This window comes from Aphanomyces invadans (assembly GCF_000520115.1).
Source record: "Aphanomyces invadans strain NJM9701 unplaced genomic scaffold supercont1.7, whole genome shotgun sequence".
Taxonomy (NCBI): Eukaryota; Oomycota; class Saprolegniomycetes; order Saprolegniales; family Verrucalvaceae; genus Aphanomyces; species Aphanomyces invadans.
Window position 1 is genome coordinate 897,607 of NW_008580152.1, and position 21,647 is coordinate 919,253.

General features: G+C 57.0%; 4 protein-coding genes across 4 annotated transcripts; 1 reads left to right on the forward strand and 3 right to left on the reverse strand.

Annotated features, from left to right (window-relative positions):
* Nucleotides 1-1,876, reverse strand: H310_04477 (hypothetical protein). Its single transcript, XM_008868851.1, has one exon. It carries the CDS (start codon nt 1,560-1,562, stop codon nt 6-8), a length of 1,557 nt encoding a protein of 518 aa, XP_008867073.1. The 5' UTR covers nt 1,563-1,876; the 3' UTR covers nt 1-5.
* Nucleotides 1,877-2,173: 297 nt separating this feature from the next.
* On the forward strand, nt 2,174-4,272 carry H310_04478 (NAK protein kinase; the record flags this gene model as incomplete). Its single annotated transcript, XM_008868852.1, has 10 exons — nt 2,174-2,480; nt 2,524-2,596; nt 2,656-2,986; nt 3,067-3,219; nt 3,266-3,334; nt 3,381-3,656; nt 3,705-3,832; nt 3,884-3,929; nt 3,997-4,045; nt 4,124-4,272. 10 exons carry the CDS (start codon nt 2,174-2,176, stop codon nt 4,270-4,272), a joined length of 1,581 nt encoding a protein of 526 aa, XP_008867074.1.
* On the reverse strand, nt 4,059-7,629 carry H310_04479 (hypothetical protein). The gene is made up of 4 exons (XM_008868853.1): nt 7,579-7,629; nt 6,596-7,516; nt 6,220-6,510; nt 4,059-6,125 (listed from the first exon to the last, which is right to left on the reverse strand). The coding sequence occupies exons 2-4, from the start codon at nt 7,512-7,514 to the stop codon at nt 4,450-4,452; spliced, it is 2,886 nt and encodes a 961-aa protein (XP_008867075.1). The 5' UTR covers nt 7,515-7,516; nt 7,579-7,629; the 3' UTR covers nt 4,059-4,449.
* Nucleotides 7,630-9,828: 2,199 nt separating this feature from the next.
* On the reverse strand, nt 9,829-21,567 carry H310_04480 (hypothetical protein). The gene is made up of 21 exons (XM_008868854.1): nt 21,379-21,567; nt 21,250-21,308; nt 21,101-21,201; nt 19,703-21,051; nt 15,392-19,650; nt 14,983-15,321; nt 14,369-14,920; nt 13,971-14,323; nt 13,599-13,916; nt 13,291-13,553; nt 13,038-13,224; nt 12,598-12,920; nt 12,269-12,532; nt 12,001-12,081; nt 11,724-11,903; nt 11,554-11,667; nt 11,290-11,483; nt 11,074-11,218; nt 10,730-11,006; nt 10,279-10,550; nt 9,829-10,214 (listed from the first exon to the last, which is right to left on the reverse strand). The coding sequence occupies exons 1-21, from the start codon at nt 21,529-21,531 to the stop codon at nt 9,861-9,863; spliced, it is 10,137 nt and encodes a 3,378-aa protein (XP_008867076.1). The 5' UTR covers nt 21,532-21,567; the 3' UTR covers nt 9,829-9,860.
* Between the last annotated feature and the right edge of the window lie 80 nt (nt 21,568-21,647).

Consider the following 21,647-nt stretch of genomic DNA (forward strand, 5'->3'; position numbering starts at 1 on the left):
TGTCGTTAGCTGGCAGCCATCGCACGCAGGTGCCACTCCGTTCTTGCTTGAAGAATTGCGAGATCGTTGGGCTTGATGATTGGAGCGACTCCGTCAAAGTTGAGAGTCAGGACGCCACCCATCGTGGAAGCGCTGACCTTGGGGAAGCTGTACAGTTGATTGCTCGTTACGTGGACGCGCGATACCTTCAACACGCCCCCGTACTCTGTTTGAAGCTTGGGCAGGACGCCCGAGTTGGACAAGATGAGGGTCGGCCGCCCCATCGTGAGCCGCGGTGCCTGCATCATGTGCTTCATGTTTAGCCCCATGAGAAGGCCAACGACGAGTCCGTCCTGGCGCTGCGTGCAGTCGTTCAAGTGCTCGGCGTAAGCCGCTGCCGTGGGCCACCGCAGCGACTCTGATGCCGCGTCTTTCGCTTGTATCAATAGCGAGAAGACCGGCAAGGCGGTTGCAAACAACGCCAGGTGCTCCCGTGCAACAGGGCTATTATCCACCGAGCCCAGGCTCCTGGCATCGGCAACCGTGCCGAGAGAGACTTTGCTTGTAGGCCATGATGCGGTCGCCGCCATGTCGGCCACAGCGTGCATGAGTGCAGCGCCAAGAGCTGCCGTGACGCTGACTCGATGGTCCTTGCAGGCGCCTACAAGTTGAGCTGTCGTTGTCGCGTCGAATTGGGACGTGAGGCCGAGAGGGGCATTGCTTTTCAAGGTGACGAACGTTTCTGCCGCCGCCGCATCGATCGGGAACGCAAACGCCCTGCGTCCACGAATTCCACACAAGATGGTATGGGCAATCGATCGGAGGCTTCGAAGCGGATGCGATCGCACTGCTCGTATTGCCACGTCATCGCAGCTTTGCATGAGGGCAAGGGGGGGCAGCGTTAGGCCCGACCTTCCTTCGGCCTGTGCGCCGAGAATGCTGAGAAAGTCGTGCGCAAGGCAGCTGAGAGATCGCCCATCGCCGATCGCGTGGTGTAGGAGAAACACCACCTGCGTGGACATGCCTTGAGGCTGCCAGAGGATGCGAATGAGAGGTTCGCTGCACGCCAATTTGGCACCTCGGTGCCGGGCCCATTGCTCCGCCATCGATGCACTCGATGGCAACTCGATGAAGGGAATGCGCAGGGAATGATCCACTTGGAGGACGAAGGGGTTGTCGCTGCTGTCGTACGGGACTACCTTGGTTCGGAGAAGTGGGTGGCGAGCTTGCAATTGTGCCAACGCTGCGTGCATGATGGGCGTGGATAACGGAGATGGACTCGGATGGTGCAGCGTCAAGTTCAACGATAGGGTGTAGCTGCCATTTACCATGGCACCTGCGACAAACATGGATTCTCGAAGGGAGAGGGCAAAATGGGCACCGTCAAGTGGAGGAGCAGAGTTTCGCGCACTGGATGGAACCAACGCTGGTGAACTGGCCAGGGGCAACGTACGTGTCGCCTTAGCGGTCCAAGAGATTGCCAGTGCTCGATGCAGCCATGAAAGTTGCAGCACGATCACTAACATCACGGTGACGGCGATGACGCCTGTCGGATGGACCGCGAAAGCGTCGTCCGTGGACATGTTCTTCTGCAAAGTTTCAATGGCAAATTGCAAAGTACATGACTCATGTGGGGGAAAGTTCACCCGACATGGTGAAGGTCATGGAAGGATTGAGAACAAGGCGCGGCTGACGACATGATATGCAGGGAGACTTGAAGTCGGGCAGTTTGATACCTGCGCAAACAGGTCCGAAACGCTCTAGAGTGGTTCACGCAACAAAAAAGGCAGCTCGGCGGAGATTTGACGCGAGGGTTCGCAGTTCTTACGATCATACTCTCGCAGGAGGAGGTCGGCTGTGGTGCAGCTCGCAGGATGCCGAAACTGTGATCTGCAGTAACTACGGAAGGGAGCAACCTTCCTTGCGCACAGCGTCCTTGAATGAGTACATGCAGTGCCTTCGTTCTCCAGGCATGAAGCCACCCAACAACACTCTCCGGAGATGCTGGTCCACCACACGGTTGAAAAACACAGCGACTTCACAGGACGAAGCGGCGACGTCACCTACTTACACAAGTTCGCGGTGTGCCAGCATCGCAATGTGAAGGGCGCGTCTCCGATTCATCAAGGAGAAATGCATATCCGGATTTGGTTGACATTATCCGGAGATCCAAAATTGTCGGGGAGTGATCAAGATGCTGGTGCTGTACGATGTCCTCGGTGAGGTCGGAAGCTCTGAGCGCCACCCGAACGCGTTCCGCGTCTCTGATTCGGTCCATCCCATTCGTCTGAAGGACGTTCAAGATGCATGTCCCTTTGAACACTGCCATTTTAGCTTCCAACACGAAAACGGAGTGTTTGGATCGTATACGAACCCCAACTCGGTCGTCCCGATCGTGAACCGTTCGCGGATCCGTGCGAAAATTGTCGTGTCGGCTGGGCCAGTTGCCGAGAAGGGAGTGCATCACGACGACGTTATCCACGTTATGGCCGCCTCCGCTGGTACACCATCGTGCTGTACGCAAAACTTGCACCTCTTGCATAGGGACAGCGCGATCATCGTCGCGCACCAACTCATCCAGCTCACAATCGTCTTCTCAACGCAAATCGACAAAGGAGTATGGGCTCGATCGTGGCATTGCTCATCTGGAGGACTCATGTCCGGCTCGTCGTGTAGCCAAGATCACGCGGCTCCATGGGAGGCCACATTTGGAGACAATCCATCTCGCGACAGCAGTGGCGGCAGTAACACGTCCCGAGGCGCGGAGGGTTCCAGTGCATTGGGCGGCATTTCCACGGCCGAGATCAAAGAAAAGTTAAAAAAGCAGACGGAAATCGCCAAGGACTTTGCAAAGAACTTGCACGTGGACGATATGAAGCGGAACGCTGTTGAGTTTGCCAAGACGATGAACCTTGACGAAACGGCGCGCAAGGCCAAGAAGTGGGGAGGGTCGTTGCTCAGCTCGATCAGCAACTCGATCTCGAGTGCCAGCAACGCCATGTCCAAGGTACAGCACCAGCAGGGTGGTGCCAGCATCCCTGATAGCTCTCGGTGTAGGGATAAGTGTTGTCCTTGGGCAACACACAGGTCAACATTGTGCGGCTGCTGGCCGAAGGCGGGTATGGCCAAGTCTTTTTGGTCAAGACGGTTGGCTCCAACGAGACGTGCGCGCTAAAGCGAGTTGTCATAACTTCTGCCGAAGTTGAAAGCGATGCAGCGATCGAGCGCCAAGTGTACCAGGTGCGTCGTCCAGATGGCTCTTTTCGTGCTCAGCAATGCCATGTAGAACGTGCACCACCCCCACGTCATGCGCATGCTGCAATATGGCGAAAATCGCTCCAGCAACAAGCACGAGGTCCGCATGCTTTGAAGAATAGCATGGACTCTGACGGGTGCACTAGGCACTGTTTCTGCTCCCATTTTACGACCATGGAACCCTCTGGGATGCGATTTTGCGAGCCGCCAACGACACAGACCAACCATGGCCGTTTGACGAACGGCGCATTTTGAACATCTTCCAAGGGATTGCGTCGGGCGTGGCGGCGTTGCATGCGGCAGGGTTCGCCCATCGCGATCTAAAGCCACACAACGTCCTCTTGGACCACCGCGACCACTCCATCTTGATGGACTTTGGCAGTTGCGCGCCGCTCGTGACGGAAATCGCCGACCGCCGCACGGTAAGCATGCTTCTGCATGGAGTGCACGATCTCGTGACCTGGATGCAGTTGATGCTTGTCCAAGAGAATGCGAACCGCAAATGCTCGGCGCCTTATCGCGCCCCAGAGCTGTTTGAGCCAGAGGTTGGCCACATCGTGAATGGCCAGTCCGACGTGTGGTCACTGGGCTGCCTATTGTACGTACGATATCAACTTGTCGTGACCTAGTAATGTGTTGGGTGGCGCAGATTCTGCATGGCGTTCGGATCGAGCCCGTTTGAGAATTCGCGCGAGGTGCGTCCGTCGTTATCGACGTTCCGCACACTGCACGTGTTCATTGCGCGCTGACACTTGTCTCCAGGGTTTCCTGCGCTTAGCTTGTCTCAATGGCAAAGTTCCATTTCCTCCCAGTACGACGACCATCCCATCTCCGTTCAACTCGTTTCATTTTTGATCGTGCACGACTGACTCGGACGGCTGGGTTCTAGCCCAAGGCGACGTGGTGCGGTTCCGAGGAGTCGAGTATTCGATCGACTTGATCGAATTCATCAAGGACATGCTGCATCTGGACCCGTCCGACCGGCCATCCATGACGGATGTGGTCGAGTACACGGCGGAATTGCTCCATGGGGAGTGAGCCGTGTACCCGAGTCTTGAACCCTGTGAGGCTTGAAGAGGTCGGGACTGTACGATTCTCGCAAAGCGAAATAAAACACGACACAAAGATGTAGATTGGGGTCCACATGTCGGAGACGCATGCTCGCGACAACAGGATCGGGTGCTCGCCTGGTGGTTTTCGCTGTCCTGTAAGGCTCTAGTCGAGCTCAAGGTCCAATTCGCATTGGCGCTGGAATGCGTCCTGTTCCCACCGCGCCCCCGTGGCCAAGTGCTCGAACCGGCGCATGATGGTATCTGTGACTTGGCGCAAACTGTCGAGCTCCGACACGCGGACACGATCTCGTGGCAGTGTGTCCACGACACTGAGGACGCCGAGAATTAACCCGTCCGACGTGCACAGCGGCATGCCGACGTAGAACCGGATCCCGATGTCGCCTTCGCACACGAGCGGGTTGGTGGCAAACCGGAGATCGTGCAGGCAGTCGAGGACGACCGTTGGGTCACGCGACAGGATCGCATGGCTTTCCAGCATGACTTGGCGCGGAATTGTGTCGGTGGTGACGCCGCCGACTTTGGCAATGAGCAGGCCTGCTTGGCCACCGACGATGCAAAGCGTTGCCACGGGGCAGTTCATCGTTTTGGCTGCAATTCGGACGTACATGAGGATGTCGTCGCGGCGTCGGAGAAGGTCCAAGTCCCGCGCGCGCTCCATGCGCACTTCCTCGAACGCTGTCATCGGTGCGTCCGGCCACGGGTTGCCATTGTGAAAATTCAACGGGTACGTGAATGGAGTGCTTTGGTACAGGTACTGGCCACAAAATGCGTTGGGTTCGTCCAAGACATGGTCGAACGAGGTAGTTCGATTTGGAGCAAACGGGTGGTGATGGCGCAGGTCAAAATCCAATTCTGGATGCGTCTCCTTGTCGAGAACAACCGGTTCGGGGACCCCAAGCACACGGCGACTGTCGACGGGCTGGTCGGACCGTCGTGGTCCGTTCCCCGACGGAAACGGCATGCCACTCGATGGGGCAGCGGGAGCGGATTGAAAGCCACGATGCTGCGTCGGCGCTTGAACCTGACCGCCGTACGCCACCGTTGGAGTCTGGTAAGGTCGAGGTTGCCTTGCAGTGGGTTGGGCATTCTCGACGTCGTTAAACACACCTTGTGGTGGACTGTGCGCTTGCCCACTTCCAGGTCGACTTCGCCTCCCTCGAGGGCTGCTTTCTTCCGTTCGGTCCCCGTCCAGGTCTATAGGGGTGTGCTGACCCTGCTTGGGACTTTGCCCCCCATGGAGGCTGCGAGGATGATTCGCGGGAGGACCTCGGTAGTCGCCATTTCGATACACGTTGGAGTTGGCCTCGGCAGCCGACTGTTGCTGAAATGGAACGGATCGAGGGCCATCGGGGCGAAAATGTTCGTACTGCTCAGGACTGTACTGATGATGATGCAGTGGATTCTGTACCGACTTTGGCTTTTTGCGGTCTTTTTGGTTGGTCGGTGGTGGTATCGTGGTCACGGAGGGTTTCGGCCGGCGTCCGGCCTCCGTCGGAAGCTCCATTGGATGGTGGTGATGATGGTGCTGCTGTTGTGGGGTCTGCTGACGTTGCAGCTGCGGTGCCTTCTTGGACGGCGGCATGTCGTCGAATTGCATGGTCCCGTTCGACATGAATGCATCCGATGGAGGAATCGGCTGAGGAATCGCGGCGGCTTTGGGACTCCGACCCCGCGCGCTGAGGCTCCATCCCGAAATTGCTTTTTTTCCGGCAGTCGACGACCGACCCTTCAGGCTACCCCCGCTATGCAACGAGGAGTGCCGATAGAGATGCGACGGTTGCGCCGCGGAAAACAACTTCTCGGAGGACCGCACCAAACCTACAAAACACGTGCCTCGTTAGTCTCGCTGTTGGAGAGACCACGCGACTTGATTTCGTCGTCATCCAAGTACTCGATGGGCCAACACACGTACTAGATATGTTGCCTTCAACGCAGGCATGGCACACTCGGACAGAGTCGCCCAGGTCGGGGCGAGGTCGCGACAACGAGCACGTTGTGCAGAATGCGTCGCCACAAAGTCGACAATGGTGCTTGCGACGAAGGAGCGAAAAGTTCTTGAGGCAGACTGTGCACATCGGGCTGTCCGTCCACGACGACTTGCCAAGTAAATGATCTTTTAGCAGGCGAAGCTCCATGACTGCCGCCGACACGTTTAGTAATATGGTTCGGACCATCCGCTGCAACATCAGCTTTTCGGTCGCAACTACGTATGGAAGGTCGATACCGTGTCAGTCGAGAATTAACTTCGATGCGCGCGACGGCCATCGATTCCAACACGATAAACTGACCTTGCCGAGGATAGGTAAAGCCATGGGGATGCATCGACATGATAAAATTGACCCGCACTGCGTTCGGTGCCTTGGCTTGTTCAAGAATAAATCCAGTCTTTACAAGTCGTCCCATCGGCCCCACGTGGTGCGCGATCGCGATCGGGACGTTGGCAATTGAGTCCCAAATCGACACAGCTTTCGACTCGGGCCGCAGCGGCTCGGACGGGAGGACGCGCTCCATCCGGCCAGCTTCGTTGTTGTTGTTGAAGTACCCGCAGTACCGGAGAAAGCAGTACTCTCGCGTGATGTTTTGGGCGGACGTTGCCTTGGCACGGAATTGATTGGCGGAAGCCAGGTCGTTGTTCATGGCGGCGGTCGACGACGATTGTAAAGCCAGGTATGTGACGAGTAGGGCGTGCTCGTCGGGGTCGTGCTCGTCCTGGGGAAAGATCGGTGTACTTTCAGCATGGATCGGTCCCAGCAGCTTGGCGAGCACACGGGAAAAATACTGCGAGTTGGCGCTCAGGAGCTCCATGACCTCGGACAGGTGGGTGCAAACTGTCACTACACCCTTGACCGAGTACGTTTCGTCCACGACGGTTGTGGTCGTCGCGCTGCTGCTCAAGCATTCATACAAGATGCACTTATCCTTGTCGCTGATCTTGTGGTACGATGCCGCGCCGTTGTACTCCAACAAGTCATGCATTGCAATCTCGCCTTGATCGTGGAACTCGTCGACTTCGCGGTTCGAAAACACCTCAGGTGCAGGCATCGAGCTCACGTGGCGATTGTTACGTGGTGATCGGCCCGAGTTGTACTTGGAACCTCCGGACGCTTCCAAGTCGTACATGTTGGACGTGTACCCCAAGGGAAACTTGCCCTTCGCCAACACAGTTGCTGCGCTGGCCATGATCCTGTCCGTGGACATGACGTACATTCCTGGGGATCACATACATCAGGTCGCATTCCTTCCACGTCGTCTTGCACGGCGCATCACTTACCTGGCTGGACGGCCTTTGCTACGGTCGGACGGCGGCGCGAGCGGCAAGGAGATGACCCGAATGACAACTCGCGTTATCCGGAAAATACGTCCGGATAAAAGTAACATACGCCAGACTGTCTCTCTGGACGAAAAACCTCTCACATTTTATAAACGTTTGGGTCGGACTGAGCCATACCGGCCTGGGTGCGGCACTTTTCCTGCGCTCGCGGCACCTCGCCAGGACAGCTTTGAACACATCCACTTCACAATGCGCGTGGACAGAAACAACAAGGTCTTCGCCCACCGGACACCCCGTCATCATCCTCGGAGTACACGGTCTACTCGAGTTTTCAAATTTGGTTGAACGCACTTTTGGTTTAAACCTGAATTGTAGGTTATAACTGAGTTGACTCTGCAGTGCCTCAGAGTCGCGGCACCACATACGTAGGAATGTGTGGGCATTTTCGAATCGATCGACTTGGAAACTCCAAGTCGATCGATTCGAAAATGCCCACACCCCAATGGACGTTCACCTTGAGGCTGGCCCTTGTAGTTCCATTCTTGTGCCGAGACTTTCATTGAGATTGGGTTAGATGCTGTGAAAGGTTTGGAGTGGATGCTGAGCGGACAGAGTTGCCCGAGAAGGTCGGGCGGTTGGCTGGCTCCAATGTTGGAATCTGCAACGAGTGAAATTATCTGGTCTCGTTGGTTGAACAAAGAAACTATCCAACTGCATGGACATCGCCGGCACAACCACCACCTTCTTCCATCGGCCACTCCACTGCCATCACAACAGCTCCACCACGTCCAAAGCGTCCTCCAACTGCACGGTGACACGCTGGCAACCACCATGAAGACTCACGAGCCTGCATGTAAGGACCACAACCACTGCGTGTGGTTAAACGTAATGTCCACAACAGGCTTTAGGTTTTAAGTTTAAACTACGAATTCGACAAGAATGTGACACGGTCGCAGATGGCTGATACGACAGACGTCCCATGCGTTGTGCCACGCGGCGCTCGGTTCACTGGCACATGGCCAAGCCGTGCGACATCGGAATTCCCGCTCGTTGACACCGTGGGCGCGGCATCGCCGGGACGTTTCTTCGTCGAGGACGGGGCATAGTCGACTATCCACGACTGGGTGGGGACGCCTATTGCGGCAGACGGCCCCGCGCGGTGTGCTTTACAACATTCACATACAGGCCACTCGTTTGACATGTGTCAGTAAATGCATGCATGACCATCGCGTTGGTCGGTGGTTGCTCCTTCTTGCTTCCACCGCGTCCGTGTGTGGAGAGTGGATATGCCCCGTTGTGCCATTCGGTGGCATCCTTGATGGGGTCGCCCAACACACTATCCATCCCTCTATTTCGAACTATACTGTTTGCTCGTGGGCCGTCGACCGCATGAACTGGTCGTCGGGATGGTAGCTTGTCGCGACGGCGAACCGGACGGCCTGGGTTGGACATGTCGGTGGAGGATTACCCCTCGAACGTCTAGGCTGTCGAGATGTGGCTTAGCGAGGCACTGCGAAGGCGGCATCGGCGAAGGGGAAGAATACCCCGTCGCTTCTCAACGGTGCACTCGTCGTAACATGTGCGCCATGCCGTGGATTTCCTGGCCAAACACAGCCTTGAATGGCTTCGTCGTGACCTCAAGCAGTTGTCGTGAGAGGAGCTACCTTACCATGCAGCCAACGTCTGTCGGAGCTTCCCGGGCGGCGACCAGGGCGCGCGTTGCGGAGCTCGGCGTGAGTTGCTCCACCTGGTTATGTACGCCACAATCGTACAAGGGTCCCTGCCTTACCATCGTCCGGTGTTTGACTACGATGGAGTTGAGAGTTGCTGCATTCCTGGGTTCTATCACGCGCTTGTACAGATGACGCGCTCGTCACGATGCCAAGCCAGTGATCTCTACCTCCCTGAGTTCATTTCCTCGTCGCTACCCGCAGGGCCGGCCGCCGTTTGGTCCAAGCCCGCATTCAACACCATCGACCCGTTCTGCGCGTGCTGCAGCGTCCACGTCGTGGTGCAATCGAAACGTCCCAGCACTCGTCGGCATCGACCAGTTCCGTGTAAACTAGGTCGCGCCGGTCAGCCACCCCGCCACCCGCGCAACCTCTTCGACTCGAGATGGGAATCACAGCGATGGACCACGACAATGTGCTACAAGACCGAGGACAAAGGTCGAGGGGGTGTCGACGATCGCGAGATGCCACCTTGATGCGGTACTTCACCGTGGGCGATCCACTGGCGCCGACGAATAAATGCGCAATGTGTTTGGATCAATATTTCATCGCTTACGTCGCGCCACTCGTCAAACTGTCGTCAATCCATCGCATGCACCACCCGTCGGCATCCCCCGAGATAACTTGGCGCTGATCGGGGGTCATCGCAAGGGCCGTCACACTCGACCGGTGTTCGACCAGGAGCTTCATCACGACGAGGTGGCAAGATGGGGCGACGACAACGGCGTTGCCACTTGCTCGAAACTTGTCTGCGGTCACACTGAACGTTGGCTTCACGTCCGGGCCCGCTGCCTCGGCGTCTGTGGGGTACTTGACTCCCCAGCACGCAATCGTGCCATTCGAATGCCCCGTGACGGCGACGACGCCGTTTTGCCACATATCGCACGTCGTGCACAGCGCAGCCGTCTACGACCCACACCCCCACGCGTTAGGACAACCCCCTTGCGAGCCATGGTGCATCGAGTCGTACGATAGGAGATAGACCAAGCGTTGGTAAGAGCGCGCCGGCCAAGAGATCGCCATTGATCGACCACATGCGCACTTGGGTGTTTGCAATGGTGACGAGATTGCCGTTGGCACCGTTCACCCCGACATGCGACAGCGGCGCGTCGTGGCCGCGCAGATCCCGCAAGTACCGCCGCGTCCGGAGGTCCCACACGATCGCCGAGCAATCCTTTGATCCACTCAGGATAATGCTGAACGCTGTGTCGATGGCAACGCACGTCACTGCGTCTTCGTGTCCTAGTCCATACTCAGTGGATGAGCCATCCATTCCCCATGTCTTCAGCCATCGCGCCAGCAAGCACACTGTGGAGTTTGCGAGTCAGCCAGGTAGGCGAGCCACACACTCGACTACTGCCTCCTCACGCCTCGAGCATGTTGAAGTTGGTCTGCACCACAATGAATGGCGTAGGAAGTACCTGTCAGTTTGCCTTTGTGGGTAAGCACCCTCTCGCCGTGGACCTTACTGCACTCGAGGACGTTGACGACAGCATCGTCGCCCCCGCTGACAAAAACCAACCCGTCAGCACAAAACGCGCCACATCGAATTGCGCTCGCATGGACGTTTTCGACGACGACGAGGGACCCTTTCGACTTGACCGAACGCAGAGCGATGGATCCGTTGCCTAAGCCCCAGTCGACCACTTTTTTGTGGCGAGGGGGCACGAGCACACAGCGCTGGCCACGGCACACGTACTACGCATCGATGTACCCACCGTCGCGTTGGTATCTACGCTCCAACAACACTCGAACGGTGCCTTACCTTGTTGTCAGCTGTCACCTTGACGTCGCCGACGGGCTCGTCGAGAACTTGAGCAGCGTGGGCCTTTTTGAGATACACATACTCTTTCCCGATGGACACGAGCGGCGGTGCGAGGGGCGTGTGCCACTTGACATAAGCTTCAATACTATGCAGCAGTGGGTGTTGTCAAGCAGGATCGCAGGTGCGGGCCAGGAGAAGAACACAGCAGATGCGTACCTGCTCTGAGCGTTCATGCTGAGATCTTGGGCGTGTGTGAGGAGTGAGGAGAGAGACGAATGCACTTGTAGCTGCGGGACTTTTCGTGGTGGATGGGGACTGTTAAACAGCTTGGTCGGCGTTTGGCCAAAGTTTTCAATCTGCGCCAGGGTGGCTTCCCGCAGGAGAGGGTCGTGGATGTTGTCGATGTCGACCTGCCACACATGGTCAAAACGCCAGTATGGCACGATCGCTTTAGCGATGCCTGGAATCGGGACGCCATACCGTGCCTTCGTACGTCATGTGCATAAACACATTGAGCGCGTCGATGGCTTCCTGGCCCTGCTGCTTGTACCCAAAGATCAAATCGATCCAGTGGTGCAAGTTTTCCGACACGTACTAGAAGCAACATCGCTCGTTACCACGTCGGCACATCCTGTGCATGCATTTCGTACTTTGGACTCCAACGCGCGACGATGTAGTCGAATAAACTCGCGCGGGTCGTTGCGGGCCCACGGCGGCAACAGCACATCTCGGACAGCGTCGCCATTTTGCGTCGTGCCCAAGTCGAAGTGGTTGGCGTTTACGAGAAATTCCGGCAGAAAGAAGAACTCTGGAATGAGCTCGCGGACGTCCTAGAGAATGAACCGAATGTAACACTCCATCCAAACAAGCACCCATGCAGCGCATGCCACCACCAGTCTCCTGTTTTGCCAAGTCGCTCTCAAGTACCTGGAGGTTCTCCGACGACGCCGATGTCCACGATGCCCCAACGCTGCGAAACAATCGATCGGCCTTGTCAAACTCGCCGCCCTGTGTTGACATACCCAACCAAGCGATCCATGTGAGAACTCTGAATGCATTCAAATAGCACCCATCGTCACCACAAGATCTGCGTGGTGGACGCAATGGCATCCTTGTCCACAGCGAAATTGTGTGGCTTTCGCGTCGAATCATCAACGATCCAACACACGAGAGAGAAAAGGAGAGAGCATCGTACCTGCAACTCTTGCGCCATCGATGCAAAAGGCTCGAGTCGGACGAGGTAGTACGTCACGTACGCCGAGCACGAGTAATGCGTTCCATAATGAAACGCGGGAGACCCATCAAAGCCATCGGTTGCCATGGCGGCATACCGCTCTCGGAACTGCTCCGCGCGCTTGGCGCCAAGGCCACCCATGGGCTTGCTCAGGTCGCGGTACGTGGCGTCCTTTGACAGATCCAACACGTCCGACGTGTAATCGGCCAAAACCCACGGGAACACCTACCACGACGCCGAGTAATTTCCTGAATTTCACCATGGCAAAGCGTTCGGCGGGCTGCACGTACGGGGTACTGCGTCACATCGTTGAAGGTGCGCCCTGCTAGCGCATTCAACTCGATGAGGTACTCAAAGTTGGACATAGCGCCGCGGAGCCACTTCTTCGTCAGGCTTTGCCGCAGTCGCTTCATCGAGCGAAACGGTGCCGGTCGCAGCACGTGCGCCCAGTAGATGCTGTTGTGAATCGGCATCTGGAACAACGCTTTGAACACGTCCTCGCGACACCGCGCCGAGTCGAACGTGCAAAAGTACGTCCATCCGCCCGTGTCGACGAGCTCGAGGCCGACAGGGCGCAGCTGAAACTTGATCCGATAGAATTGCTTGATGTCGCCTGTGCATACCATTATCGGTTGGCAACGAAAATATGGATGGAATGCAATTCGAACAGCCAACTTCGACCACAGCGGTCAACCCGACAAATACACTCGACCCCATGGCGGCCACTTACTATACTTGAGCCGCCACACGACGGGGCTCGTCAGCGACGTGTTTGGCTTCTGCATGACGCCGCCGCCGGGTTTTTCGCTGCCAGCCCGCAGATCGGCAAGGCTTTTGGTCAGTTGTTGCTGGTCGTCGACTACAATGTAGCCTTCAACAAAGTACAGGGACTCGTCGCACATGAGCCACACGCCACTCTAACAACTCCTTAGCATGTATTCCACGACGGATTTGGATATTGCCGCGTCGTCGAGCCAACTTACCGTTTTTTGCATGCCTGCCACCGAGATGGCATTGCAAGCGTGGTGGGGGGTCTGGTCATTTCGGTGCAGGATGCGCAGCAAAGCACCGCAAAATCGGCGGTCGTCCAGAGGCGGCGTTGGAGCGGAGGTCTCTGGGGACGGCGCGGCGGCAGTGGAGGACGGCTCGATCTCGCTCGTCCGGAGGTCTAGTATGGACTCACGATGGGTTGAACTTTCATCGTCGTCGGACAGTTCTTCGTCCGAGTCTCGGTTGTCCTCCGTGCCTAGTCGAATGCAATACATAAGTCTGTGGTGTCGTCGTGCCACACCTTGCTTGATGGGCGGCATTCCAGAGGTTGATTTGGCTAATGCGCCTTTTTGCATGGCTTCCGAGTCTGCCACGTCGAAGAGAGTGGTGGGAAGGACGGTTGCCACCTCATCGCTTCCATGCGACGGCTCGTTTCCAGCATGGTCGCCCGATGCGCTGTCCGTAGCTTGGTCCACTGACGGGTGGTGGTCCTGTAGCAGACGGAGATTCGCGTCGATCTCTTGGACGACGATGGTAGATATTCCGAGCAATTGGTATTGGCCTTCCTGCAAGAAGGCGCTGCAAATTGCTGCCGCAATCGACAAGGGCGTGACCAGTTCTGCACAAGAGCAACGCACATCAGTACTGAAGAACCATCGACGGTCCACGGCACCTCGGAGGAGCTCCCTCGTTTGGGGGAATTTGCACTTTGTCAGATCGACAAGGTCGTGCTTGTACGTGCACTGACGGTACACTTCAACAGCATCGTGGAATTCCAAGTACCGCCGCGCCTCACTTGACACTCTGAACGATGCAGCCTTCTTTGCAGGGGCACCTGACGGGGTCTGGGCACTGCTGGACGCTCGACCTGGTCGAATCGGAGTGTCCTGCCACTTTAGCCGCACTCGCTTGCGTCCAGGTCCTTCGGTCGCATCCAGCGCCGTGTACTCCCACGATAGTTGGTACACAGTTTGCGTCGGCCTCGCGTGCATTTCGACCGGCTCCGACCACAGCGATCGTGTGTACCTAACAATATTCGTTCAATTGTGATCACGCTCGACATCAACGTACTTGGCATTGGCGAGCTCGCGATCCCATTTCGCCTTGGACTGTTTGGAGTCATCGCGCTGGCTCGACACAAACTGCGCCAGCCGGACGGATGCTTTCTCGGACGCAAGTTGGACCATTGCTTCATCCGCGCATTCGTCTCGCGCTGTCGACTCCAGCAGTGGGTACGGAGCTGGCGGGTCGACAGCGACGCGAATCGCCCATTGTCCATGCTTGGGATGCCTCAACGACAGCGTTCCTTCCAGGACGTCGACCAGTTGGTTGTACATCGGGTCAGTGCGTGTGGAAAAAACGTCCTCGAGCAGCGTTGACTGCGCTTGGATCCACTGAAAAAAGACTCGGTACTGACAATGGTCGAGCGAATCGATCCCGAGAATTTGGTCGAACCCGTGGTGAAACACGTCCAACGGCTCTTTCTTGGCCGTCGACATCGTTGTGAGAAGCGTCGGTTTGACGTCAAGGATCAGCATCTCTTTGACGAGGCCCATGCGTTGCTGAAGCAGGTATTGCCAGAGCTGCGTGACTTCAAAACAGGCGGGGTCGGCGAGGAGAATGCTGCAACGAACACGTGAGTCGTCGAGCGTCGCGAAGCAAACAAGTCGATGAACACGTCGTACCGAAACAAGGCCGTCGCCAAGCATTGCACAAACAACTTGTCCGAGTCTTGCCCGACCACAAACTCCTTTTGGCTGCCTTGCAAACTCAACTGCCGCATGTGCAGGCGAAACGCCGACGCGTCGGCGATCGGCGGCGCCGCGGCCGACCCGGTGTACAGCAACACGTTCGACACGTTCGTTTGCTGTAAGAACTGATCCTTGGACGCGACCACGACCCGCAGCACGTCCAAGTGCCACGACGCGACGTGCTGCATCGGATACAGCGCTTGCAGAACGAACGCCTGGGCGCAGAAGACCAACACGTTGTAAAAATGCTGGATCGCTTCGTCCCCAAGCACGCTAAGAGTTTTCGTTGACAAGATCAACATCCACACCAAAATGCAAGAGAATCCTGTTGAACAACGTGTACCTGGCCATGACCGCGTTTTCGCTAGCACGAATCACGTGGCAAACAAACGCGAGGACTGTACTTGTGAGGTCGGCGGGCCACGCCTCGTTTGGCGCTTTCACCTTGGACGGGGTCGGGTCGACTCGTTTCAACTTGTCGCCTCGCTTGCGGCGACACACGATCAAGCGGAGGAGTCCCAAGAGCAAACTGCACACGTTTTTCATCGCGACCACACTCGCGCAACCTTCCAGAATCTTGGCGTTGGATACGATGGCAGTGACGAGCGAGAACCAGTCGTGTTGCGATGCGGTCGAGGGCCATATGTGCAAACAAAACAACATGTTGTCTGCCCAGTCATCGCGCTCAACGAGTGACTGGTTTGCGAACGTGACCAAACACACCTCGCCCGCTTGCGATATTGGCAAGGGCGCCACGTTGTCGGTGGCCTCAGTGGTTGAACGAGTCGGTAGCACTCTGCACCGAAGGATGACGGCCAAAAACGCGCAGCTTGATCGACACACCGCCTGGAAGAACAACATGTCGGAATGGAGCCTCTGGTTGAGCCACATGATCACGGCGACAGTCGTCGTGTCAGTGGGCAGCGTGCATTGGCGGATGTGCCACAAGTGCCCGAGGATATCCCACACGGCATCGATGCAATCGCGGTCCATCGCGGTCGGGGTGTACTTGGCAGGAAATGTAGCAGTGCCGCTCAGGTCATCCCCGGATCCATCGCTCGACACGGCAACATTCGAGAGCGGAATCAATCCGACAAACGCAAGCAGCGGGACGTAAGTCGCGGCATGGCCAGCGTGCAACGCGAGGACTTGTTTGAGGCGCACGTGCAGCTGGGAATTCACGAGCAAGTGCATGGCAAACGCAGGCTGGACTTGTGCCAGCGTGAAGAGGAGTCGGGACGCGAGTTGAGCGTCGGCAGGTTGTTGTGGCGTGTCGGGCGAGAGCTTAGAGCGGCAGATCGTCTCCAAGAGAACATGCTCCAGGCCGTCTGTTGAAAAAGTCGAGTCGTGGGGGCACCAGTGGGGGCTGGTCGGGCCACTGCCGGTGGGAGACGTCGCAGACGCCATCCCTTTCTTCTTGTCTTGGTGGAGCCGGTAAAGAACGGAATCGACGACGGTGCGCGCGACAACGGGGGACGATTCAACGTGGTGCACCAGGAAGTGTAGCAGCGTGCAGCGCAGAGAAGCAGCGTCCGCATCCATCAACGCACACAGGAGCATGTCCGAGTATTGAAGCATGTCGTCTACATGGACTTCAACTTGGACATACGTGGCCAGGAGCTGCTGGGTCTCGGTCAGCAGCAAGTCGTCCTTAAGCTCGCTTCCAGGGTCGCCCGCCCGGCAGATTTGGGATATGAGATGGAGACACCACTGGATGAACTGGGACTGACGCAGTTGGCGGGCGTTGAAGACGGCGTTGGGGTTCTGGGGCTGGATCGTATAGGCCAAGAGGACGACTAGCTCGCGTTGGAGCGGTCGTGGCAGCGCCGTGCGAAACGCGACATTGAACAGGACGCTCGTAATAGCGTGAACGTCGATGATAACTGGATGTGCCACTTTCGCGTCGAGAGGCGGAGGCTGCTTCGCCTGCTTGTGGGGGCTCAGTGAGCCGGAGATCGCAAGCTTGGCCGCGGCTTTCAGAATGGACGCGTCCACCAAGTCCATGTGTTGGAGGAGCAAGGTCGTAACCCACGCATGGCCCTTTTGCTCGAGGAACCAGGCCAACGTGGCCGGGTTTGCTTGCAAGCACCGTGTCAGGACGCGGAGAAATCGGTGGAGGTCGGCTGTGGTGTCCAAGGAATCCGCCAGGGGGACCAGCACCGACCAGAGACCACCGAGACTCGGGACAAGTTTGCCCAGATTCAGAGGGATTGTGGGCTCCGAGTCGGCATAGTGGACGTGTGTCTGCGGCGAATTCGGAACGTCTGTATGGAGATTCCACAGCACGAGCGTATCATCCGTCCATTTGAAGCTCGACACCAGTGCGAGCCACTCCATCCCGAGTGCTTTCATCGAGCAGTGGCGGTCGATAAAGTATCGAAACCACATCGTGGCGTAGATGGCCGAGTCTTCCTTGTCGATCCAAGACACAACCATTTCGCTTTGCCAGTCCTTTTGCGTTGCCAGCGCGAGATTCCGAAGCTGCAGTCGCTTTGCCGCCCTCGCGACATCCACTTTTCGATGGATGATCCGATGCAAGAAGGCGGCGAGGGTGGTCTCCGTCCACTCGTCGATGGCGCCTTGGCTAGTGCCGTTGCCAGGGAACGAGTGCATATAGGCCGGGCCCAGCGTGAACATGCATGTGGCCGCAAGTGGCGGCAGCACGTCGCCCATGAGCCACATCGGACCAAGGCAAATCGATCGAATCTTTGTGGACGGAAACAAGTGCGGGTCGCTTCCGAGGAAGCACCGAATCGGGCCGGGCGTCGTTGATACGGCAGGGTACGACAGCTTCTTGGCGCCAATTTCGCCGCCGTCGATGTAGAGCGTCGCCAAAGAGCTGCCCATGACGGCGCGCTTATGTGTGAACACGAGGTGGTGCCAACTCTTCGGGGCAAAAAGTCCGATGTCGATGTTCTTGAACAGCACGTGCTTCTGGGACGTTTCTACTCGCAAGCACGTTGTTGCCGGGTCAAAGTAGACTCGGGTGAAGCACTGCGGCTGGTCCAACGTATACATGGACACGAGCATCACGTATGGCTTCGAGTACACTTGCAGCGCCTTCTTCCACGCTGGCGCGCCGTCGGGATCGACGACAGTCGCTGCGAACCAGTCATCATTGCTGCAAATGCGAAACCCAGCGATTCCTTCTTCCGCGTACTCGAAAATCTCCAACAGCCCGAGTTCCTTGGCACCGGACACAGCATCCTCCTTGCATCGGTACAGACTCAGTGTCGACCCCACCAGCACGGCATACGTTGGCCCGAGTCCATGGTCCATCACAAGGTGCCCTTCGCACATGGGCACCGTGACCGTGTGGCTTGGTCCTTGGGCTTCGTCCGGCGGCGGAAACTGAAACCAGCACGCAAACGAATACCCCGACGGCGGCGGCCATACCTTGTCGTATGTCGTGACTTGAATGTACGAATGGTGGTGGAGTTCGGTGTGTGGCACAGTCGGTACTTTTGACATCGTGTCGAGCATCGGGAGGCCCCGGCAAGGGGTGTGGTGCACTACACGGAGGTAGTGTCGCAAGTGCGGCATGGGGATGTCCACCGTTGCCAGCACAGCAATCAATGGGAGAAGTGGCAACGGATCCACTTGTACGAGCGGAAGGATCCACTTAAACACGCCTGCCGCAATGAGCTTGGCTTTGTCGCCGTTCGGCTTGGTCAAACTCTCCAGATGACTCATCCAGCTCGACAAAACGTCCGATCGTTGGCCACGGTCCAAGTGCGGATACACTCGAAAACTCATGACCCCGGCGTCGGGGTTGTACCGGCCAACCGTTGGTGCACAGGACGACCCTCCTTTCGTGGTCTGGAACACCAGCCCCATCAAGAACGCCAACACATCTGCTGCGTGCGAAGACGCTAGCCAGCCGGACGCGACAATACAGTCGGCAATTGTGTGGTAGATGTGGTGGTCGAGGGCATATTGCCGTGTGTCGGGGGCATCCAAAAGGCTCGACACGATCGAGAGCAGCGTCTCGAGGACGGGAAAATCGCTCGCGTGGTCTTGCAATGTCGACAGTGCTGACAGCAACCCTTCCATGCCGGACATCTTGTCGCGCCAGATGCGTTGGACTGTAACGTTGTTTCGAAGGTACTGGCAGAGCAACGCTAAAAGGGTGTGCAGAGATTGCGCGTTGTGCTCGCGACAGCAGCGCTGCATGACGTCCAGAAGCATTCGCACGTCGTCCTCAATTCCTTCGATGAGCAGCGGCGACTTTGTCACCCCCGACAGGGCCACCAGAATGTTGAATACGCTTTGAAAGGTCTCACGGTCGTGGATCCGCGCGGTCAACACCACGTACAATATCAAATGCACGTGGTGCTGGCGGAATTGCGTGCACGCAGCCACGTGATTGTGCAGGACCAGGCACACCAAAGCACAGATTTCTTGAATGTACTTGGAATTGCCTGTGGCGTCGTCGACGGAAGCGCTCTCAGCCTGTTGAATTTGCTTGAATGCTGCAACGAGTCCTCGGTCGACCAAGCCAGCATCCAGCAACGTCTCTCGCAAAGCATGGTCGGGTGTTGGTACTTGGTGCAGCATCGTCGCCAGCGATCTACACAGGAGCAGTGCGAGTTCCGGAACCGCCTAAAACAACCAATTTCGATTTGCATTGGCTCAATCAACACAGCGGACGCACCTGAGCGTCCGCAAAGAGATTGCAAATTGAGCCAAGGATGCTTCGAGTTACGTCCATTGTCGCGCCATGTACTGCCATGTGCTGCACACACGCCAGCACGACATCCTGAGCATGTCGACTCGCAATCGTTTGGAACTTGGCCACCAACGACGCCACCAACTGCGTCTTGGTCTCCACTCGTTTGAATTGATCGGTTCGAGTGGCGTAAATTTGGTGCACAACGTTTAGCCATGGCGCGAGCAACGCTGTTTTCGTCGCGTCTTCAATGTGGACACCGAGAAAGTCGCGCAAAGCGATGAGAGCAGCATCGTTCCATGCCCCGCACGCGTTCAAGGACCAGTCATCGGACTCCAACGGCTTCGCCACTCCTTCTCCGAGGGGAAGGAGCCCCACGAATAAGTGCATGCCGTCCTCCGCTTGACCTTGGCTGCTCTTGTCTTTGGCCGACCTGTTCGCAATGGACCACACGACATTGTACCCTCCCATCGTTCCGAAATCCAACACAAGGACGAACGAGAACCGACAACTGGCTTGCAATATCGTGAGGACGAGTTTGTGGCCTACCGATGGCTCATGGCTGACCAGCGAATACGTCGCTGTCGGCGGCGTTGTGGAGGTAGCGGCAGATTCTGCAGCCGGACGTATTTCATTTTGGGGTGGCCGAGGTGGCGCCGCGTCCACGTCGTTTCCTGGGTCGACCAGTGGTGCAATAGGGTCCTTCGGTTTCTCCTTGTAGAGGCCAAGGGCTTTGCTCACAGCCACATGAACATCGTCTTCCGCATTGTTCCCATGGGGTGATGGCGCACAGGACAAGAGAGATGAGTGTTGGGTGGACGCAGCTTCAAACCACCCGATGGCGACGTCGGCGTTCTCGGACGTGACCACGGTAGCTGTAGCCAGCAGTCTCATCGTGTCGACGACGGTCGCAATGGCATGGGTGTCGTGGAGGTACCAGACCAGTCCTGCATTAAATGCCGAAGAGGTTGCAATCGTGTCGACGGCCATGGACACAACGTCGCGGATGCACGTAGTTCTTGGGGCGTACAAGTCGACAGCGAGACGCATCACGTTCAAAACTTCACACCGCTGTCGATCTAAGATAGTTGCGTTGGAAAGCATTCCCACCATACATGCGCCGAGGGTCCCGACGGCCGGACACAGCACAGCTTCGTCGGGCAACTTAGCGAGACCAGGAGTAGTCGCTAGCTCGTGCACGTGCTCGACAATATAAGCCAGACGAATGCGATTGAGGGATTCGACGACGAGGGCAAGAAGCGTCGCTTGCTCGCTCAATGGTATGCCCAGGTCGCTTGCACAGTACAGAGCCACCCATCTCGTGGAGGCGTCACCTACAGATATGCGTTAGTGAGGTGGTCATAGGATGGCAGGTGGGCTTGCCCATGTTCGATTGCACTTTCGCATTCAGGGAATGAATCGTCGCCATGAATTTGTGAACGACGACAGAGTTTGCACCGCTATCCGCTTTGACGGTTGTCACGCTGGAAGCGAGCAAGATCAGAGTCGGAAAGATACACTTGGAGACGTACAACTGCTTGCATGCGAGCGCGAAGTCTTTCATTTGAGCTGTCATGCGTGAAAATCGTGCCTACCCAAAGCAAACCGTGTCCCTTGACATGAGGCAGGGAGGTGGCGAGCGTGAAGGAATCAATACTCACATCAGGCGGAGACGGTGGTGGAACGTCCACAGGTGTTTGCATCGTTGTTACTGAGGCGGGGGACTTGCTCGGCGGCGACGTCGTTGGGTTCAAGTCATGCTCGTCGCTGCCTGTCTTCTTTCGACTGAAGAGTTTGGTCAGCTGCTTCTTCATGATGGCGCCGCGACGACCTTCCTCGCTCGTCGTTCACGTGACGGTTACTGCAAGATACAAATCTTGCACGAGTGTATTTTAATTGCATTTTAAATTGACGCGCTTTCATCCCATGC